This window comes from Palaemon carinicauda, chromosome 13 (assembly GCF_036898095.1).
Source record: "Palaemon carinicauda isolate YSFRI2023 chromosome 13, ASM3689809v2, whole genome shotgun sequence".
Lineage (NCBI taxonomy): Eukaryota > Metazoa > Arthropoda > Malacostraca > Decapoda > Palaemonidae > Palaemon > Palaemon carinicauda.
The window spans coordinates 97730513-97738012 of NC_090737.1; the positions used below are offsets into that span (position 1 = coordinate 97730513).

Here is a 7500-nt window from a genome sequence, read left to right on the forward strand (position 1 = left end):
CGAACTCGGGGAAGTCGCAGATGAGGCGCTCCTGATCGAAGATGGTGCCCTCGCCGCAGAAGAAGGAGAACTGGCGGACGACGAAGAGGTCATGGTCGATGTAAGGAAGGCAGATGTGGAAGATGGCGCAGTTGTTGCCTTCGTCGGCGTAGTAACCGTAGGGAAGCTCAGCGCAGTCAAAGCCTGTCTGGATGCCCCCCAAGACGAGAGAGGCGTTGGAGGGAAGGTTGTAAAACAGAGGAGTCGAATCCCTGCGCACTCTGGGAAGGGCGGCAACCACGCCCACAAAGAAAAGAGCTGCAAAAAAAAAAAGAAAGAAAAAATATTACAGTAAATATATTTCGCTCCCTCAATTTCATAATTGTTACATGTTATTATCTTTAAAATCGGATGAATTCTCTCTCTCTCTCTCTCTCTCTCTCTCTCTCTCTCTCTCTCTCTCTCTCGTCTTGTTGTGGCTCATTATGCTTACACTAGACTGCTACAGACATTTGAAAGTTTTAAAACACAAATTTACTGGATATTTCTCTTGCAGAAAACAGGGAAACCCAATTCATTTTGAAGATAAAAAAGTAGAAAAAATAAGGATATAGTTTGACCACGGGGGAAGTGATTATGTAATCCTCAGCCTGTTGTAGAAGGAGAGGGTAAAGGAGTTACCCAAAATAAAAAATATATAAAGAAAAAAAAAAAACAGTCACTGGACTGGGCAATCTGAGCAAAAATGATTAGTACAGAGTAAACTTGGTAAGAGGTGGCCTGCCGTGTGTTATGCAGCTTCCTTGGAGGAGGCGGAATTACCTAAGAGAGAGAGAGAGAGAGAGAGAGAGAGAGAGAGAGAGAGTCCACCTTGCGTTAAAGAATATGGCGATAAATCTTATTGTGGACATAAAGACAGATGAACGAAAAAGCTCCTGTGAGGACCAAATTTCCATCTAATCTTGTGGGTTAACAAAATTTAAAAACAAGGCAAGTCTGGCACGAATATTGGGGACTGAAATTCCTACTCAGAACATAGTCTTGGATAATGAAAAGTTATGTTTGTTAGATAAAAAAATAGTTAGGTCATCATTACTTTCAATAATAATCGACTGTTGATGATTTTTATTTACGTTTGGAATAATAGTATTCTACGTTTGAACAGTCATAGAGTTTTAGTCAGTATTAATTAATCATGGTTACTTTTGAGGTTTAAGATATCTATATATACATAGATATAGATACACATACGTACATATGGAAATGCACACACAGAAATACAGTCACATACATACATACATACATACATACATACATCCATACATACACACATACATAAAATACATACAAACACACGCTCACACAATATGTAAATATGTGTTTGTATGTCTGTTCATTCAGCGCCTTTCTCCCCTAAAAAAAATGCCATAAACTGTGTAATTTTACACCTGTTTCATACTAATGATATATCAAATACTTTACGTCACTCTAAAACCTAAATATTTGTTTGGAATGTGTTGTTATTTGAATGCGGAGTTCATTACCCGTAGAATTTATGTGTCACACAAAGAAAAATATGAATACTCATTATATATATATATATATATATATGTGTGTGTGTGTGTGTGTATATATATACGCATATATATATTCTGTACATGCACATTTATATATATATGCATGTATATATATATATATATATATATACACACACATATATATATATATATACATATATATATATATATATATACATATATATATATATATATATAAGTGCGGATGATTGTTAAGCACGATGATGAGATCAAAATGTAGTGTGTTCGCCATAAATAAAACTGAAAGGGTGAAAAATTAAGTGATAACGTGAAAGTACTAAGTAAGAAATTGCTGGTAAAAGCATCGGTTTGAGTATTTTGAGATGGTCTGGTCATGTGGAAAGAATAAACAGGAGATAGAGAGAGAGAGAGAGAGAGAGAGAGAGAGAGAGAGAGAGAGATAAATGAATTAATAGGAATGCTGAAGAGAAGAATCATAAAATCTACGAAATGAGTGAGATTACCGAATGATTGAATGTTTATAGGTTTTAGGCTGGATATTGCTAATCTTTTTAGTCATGGGAAGAAGTGGCTAATATTGTGGAAGCACTCCGAGAGAGAGAGAGAGAGAGAGAGAGAGAGAGAGAGAGAGAGAGAGATATGATATAGTCTTCGTTTTTATAATTTTAGGAATATTCTCTTCGCATATGGAAAGGAAGTTATATTGTATGTTGTATGATACGGTGATACTGTAAGCTTGTAAAGAACTATTGGTAAAAACGGTAAAGATGGGTACGAATGATGCGGAGAAAAGCAAGGTTTATATCGTAAGGAAGTGAACATAATTTTATCAACAAACTATGGATGTATGTGTATACGCACGCACACACACACACACATATACATATATATATATATATATATATGTGTGTGTGTGTGCGTGTATATATATGTATGTATATATACATATGTATGCATACATATACCTATATATATATGTATATATATATATATATATATATACATATATATATGTATATATTTATATATATATACATATATATATATAAATATATATATATATATATATATATATAAATATATACATATATATATATATATATATATACATGTGTGTGTGCATGTGTATATAAGCACGGCAGCTTAAAACCCTATGGTGGTTTGCTGAGATGCTCGTTAAATCAAGTAAGTAGATGTTAAAAGGCAACGGTGTTCGTAGCGCCCCCCCCCCTCCCAAAAACAAAAATGGCAGTGGAGCTTTTAGTATCATTTAAAAATATGTGGTGAAAATTAAATGTCTAACCCATTCCAGTACCATTTTCTCTACACAGAAATAGTGTATGGTGATAGAAGTTTTTTTCTTAGGTGCTAGCAATATTTTCTAAATCTGTTAGATCTGGAGTATTATTGTTGTTAAAGAATAAGAATTAAAAATATTCAACTAAATAAATCGAGAAAACAACTTATGATAGAAAACTCGTAACTATGAAAATGGGAAAAATATGAATAGCAATAATTATAGCTGCAAAATGATGTAAGCTTAAAATTTAATTATGATTCTAGTAATAAAGATAACCTATATGACATATTGTACTGTACATTGAAAGTAGAAGCATTGTCACTGTTGAAAATATAAGTATAGATATTTTCATTAAATATTACAAAAGATGTGATTTTGTTTATATTGCTTCAATTCAAAATGTAAAATAAGAAAAGGTTAGAATATGCCATAACTTTGATTAATGTCTACTATTGATAGATATCCATAAAAAATATTACTTGGCAACTATCTATCTGTAATTATTGCTATTATCAGTAGTAGATCTTACCAATTGCTAAGTTCTTCATGATGATGGTGACTTTGACTTTGAGTTCTGGACGAAGGGCGAAGGAGGAGGTCGGAAGCGGACGTGGTCGGCTGGAGAGTGAGGTTCGGACTGTGAAGACACACCCGTGCCTCAGGATTTATATACTCGAACGTGCCCCACCACGCCCCCTTGCTTGACCCGCCCCCCTCCCCCTCTTGCTACGGGCTCAGTGTGGGTAGCAAAGCAACTTCACTCTGGACGGCCATGTGTGAGAAGTATGGAAAAAATCCATTCCATTTATGATTGTCATTCTAAGAATGCAAATTTATTTTCTTTGGTGTAGATTAGAATAAATTACTTATCTTTCTTTTATTATTACTTTTATGGAAAGATTTATATTCCATCCTTAAACCGACATCTTAATCCTCACAATTATAATCACTAACGTTTCATTTGTAACCATTATTACTTCATGAGATTGAAAACAAAAGAGGATTTATTTGCCCCTTTCGTCAACTCTTAGCTCTCAATATTTAGATGCAAGCAATTTCTTTTTATCTTTTTTATCTTTTCCCATTTGATTTGAATATGATATAGATTAATACAACCCCCCTACTAATTCTCTCTCTCTCTCTCTCTCTCTCTCTCTCTCTCTCTCTCACACACACACACAGACCCACACCAAATCTACACAATGAGATTCTTTCTTTCCAGCAACCAAGAGATATTAATTATGAATTATCCTTCTTATCAGATGAAGCATTCAGAAGGAATGCACATTGGGAGGCCTCATATGAGTTGAGTGTGATTCCCTTGGGAACCTGAACATCGAAGGGCGAGGTTGATCCTGTTGAATATTAACACCAGAAGAAATCGAAATAGAAATAGCGGTATTACAATGATTGCATGTTTGAATAATATTCAAAGATTTCTTATAAAAATGTTCTCCATGCTCTACGTTTGGTTTTTAGTTAACGTTTGATGCAATAACAGAATATAAAGGTGTAACTGAACCTTAACTAGTCCTCTAATCAAACAAGAGATCTAACCTTAAGTGGTTATATTTATTGTAATTCTTTCAGATGGGATAATATTTAAACTCGCATATATACATGTATTAGATGATTTTAAGTGTATAGAAAATGAGATAGAAAATGTTTCTTGCGCATTTATTCACAAAACAATATACATGACCATAACGATAATCCCAAGGGGAGGACTTCAGCGTTGAGATCAGGTCCCAGAGTCATTTCAAGGAAAAATCAGTCATTATTGAAATTTATAACAGACATTAGTGATGTCTGATGCAAGCGGCAATATTCCACAACGAGGTCCGAGTGACCCAGACTAAAGAGTGCTAAAACAATCTAATGCATTCTTGTTTTCCAGTTATCTAGTTTACTTTCTAGAAAAAAGGACGTCTTCAAAAATGTTAATTGTTTTTAAATATTGGTTGATACATGTGATCATATATGCATTTTAACAACACACAAATATATACACTCACATCCACACACACACACACGCACACACACATATACATATATATATGGTGTATATATATATATATATATACACACACACACACACATATATATATATATATATATATATCCTATATGTATACACACACTATACAAACACTATACACACGTACACACACAGCCGTAGAATATAAAGGAGTTACAACTTAAGAAGCTATTGAAAGTATAATGATGGGAATAACAATAAAAGACAAATAAAGAGCAACATCATACAATAGATAAACATTAAGATTAACAGAATGGGTTCCTAGAGATTGTAGAAGAAGCAGGGAAAGGAAAAGACAGCGGATTGACTAACTAAGAAAGTTTGAGGGTGTGGCCTGGCACAGATAGACCATAAACAGACCCAAGTGGAAGGACATATCTGAGGCCTTTGTTCTGCAATGGAATAGTAATGGTTGATACACACACTTATATATATATATATATATATATACACACATGGGTGAGTGTGCATGATATGCTTCAATGTAATAAAGAGTACATACTTTTACAAAAAACATTTTACTATATAAATACATATATATGTGTGTGTATATATATATAAACATATATATATATATATATATATATATTCATATATATATATATATACAAATATATATATATATATATATATATGTATATATATAAATATATATATATGTATATATATATATATATATATATAATGACATTACAGCTTAGTGCTCTAATCCTTTTGTAGAAGTAATAATTGATAATGAGGGGTTAGAGTGTGTAAGTCAAGCAATAAAATACCTGCTTAACTGATCGAGAGATATTCGGAAGAATTATATGGGATTGGAGGATATTAATCAAATTCTAAGTTCAATTTTATAGATTGGAAGATCAGTAATGCCAAAATTTAAATTTCGGATTTTGCAAAAGTTTGCACAGAGTATTGGAAGAAAAACACTTTCAAAGAAAGGATAGTCAAGCACCCTCACACGTGTTTATATATTTACAGTTATATGCGTAAAAATGAATTGAAAATAAAGAAAAAACAAATGGTAAAAGAAAATGTCCTATAACTAAAGACTATACACTGATTTCCTTCTTCCAGGATCCTTGTAGATTTTCAAGCCAATTCTTTTCACATTTACTAAATGGAACTGTAGAATCTTAGGACTACAAAGCTCAGCAAGTGTTTCTTTCTATATATGGCCTAACTTTGGAATCCATTACCTCCTTGTTTTTTCTCACATTCACGTAACCTCATCCTCAATAGCTTCCTGACGATTCAAATGCTCCTCTTTCTTTAATTTTCCGGCTCACCATTACTTTTTCTCCTTCGGGAATTCGCGGATCCTTATCCTATGATCCAAAAGGGAAGAAGAAAGATGGTCTAATTAAGATGGCACATTATAGAAAATAATAATAAAAAAGAACAGAGGAGGGACACATCATAAATGAAAAGATCTTTGGGAGAAAAGTGTAGTTTGGACTGATGAACGAGGGTTCAAATTAAATAACATAAGTTTTACAAACAAGGAGAATTCACCTGCAGTATGTTAATGACTCTAATAAAATTCATACTTAGCTGGGATAGTCTGATAAAATCTTTCTCTCATAAATTCTCAGGCTCTTAAGGCTCACTTTAACCCATTATCGTTAACGCCAGTGCGGCCAGACCCTCTTAACAATTCTGTCGGGATACTATTCATTTGTGTAGTATAAAGACTATCAAGTAAGAATGTTACTTACAAGAAAGAATGAGAACAAACAGATGTTATTTATATATTCTGGAAACTTCTAAGAAGCTAAATCAATTGGCTGTTGCATACATTTAACATAATTATGGCTCACACTTTGTTATTAAGCTCTATTATAAGCTTCATCAATTGATGCAGAAAGAAAAATACCAATGGCGTACTTACCTGGAAGCTCATTAACTTCGTGATGGTCCCCACCCTAGTTCTGACCAAACTTAACTTTGCCTCACATCTGAGAGTCTAGATGACATTTTTGAATGATAATCAAATTTGAGACCTTAAATAAGGAAAAAGTGCAGTAGTTTGCACGTGTAAGTTTATAGAAACTGATTTAGAAATTAAATGAAAGGTTTTGGCAATACATGTGTGGTAAGGCAATTTAGAGCTGTTTACAGTCAAGAGATGCGGTCGTAAGAAGTGAATCAAATGGTTTCCAGACGGGTTGGCTGTGAAACCGGGTATTGCATAGCAAATGTAGCCTAATAATCAATTAATGACTTTGAAGCGTAGCAAAAGTTGTGTATGGAAAGAAGCGTCAGAAATACACAACTAATCAAGATGGCTAGAAGAATGAAGTGAAGGGATGATAGGTTACATGTGGATTAGTATGCTTAAGTAATGAGGAGTCTAATTCATCAATACTAGAACTTGTGGCCTATTAAATTCCCTATTCCTGATCTATATATTAATCCTGGCACCGTCGTTCAATTAGTTTTTTGTTTATGTTGTATAGGAATTTTCATAATTCTGACCATCCTTTGCAATCAGATCAGCCCAGACTATAGCGTCCCGTGCGTAGTACTAAGTATGCAGTTAATTCTAATAGTCAGGCCTTCTCTATCATAAGGCTCAATACTAAACAGTATTCTAGAATATTTATTCTAGATGTGACCAGATT

At 33.4% G+C, this 7500-nt stretch overlaps 1 protein-coding gene across 2 annotated transcripts in view; it reads right to left on the bottom strand.

Annotated features, from left to right (window-relative positions):
* The window catches only part of LOC137651987 (U-scoloptoxin(01)-Cw1a-like), an 18413-nt gene extending 14919 nt beyond the window's left edge, over positions 1-3494 (bottom strand). Inside the window, exons 1-2 of one of the 2 annotated variants that reach the window (XM_068385193.1) lie at positions 3368-3494; positions 1-297 (exon numbers count right to left, since the gene is read on the bottom strand). The exon at positions 1-297 is cut by the window's left edge and continues 344 nt beyond it. In XM_068385193.1, coding sequence (XP_068241294.1) covers positions 1-297; positions 3368-3386 — 316 coding nt within the window. In that variant the 5' untranslated portion in view covers positions 3387-3494. The remainder of the gene's footprint in view (positions 298-3367) is intronic. The other variant, XM_068385194.1, reaches the window with a different exon arrangement.
* Between the last annotated feature and the right edge of the window lie 4006 nt (positions 3495-7500).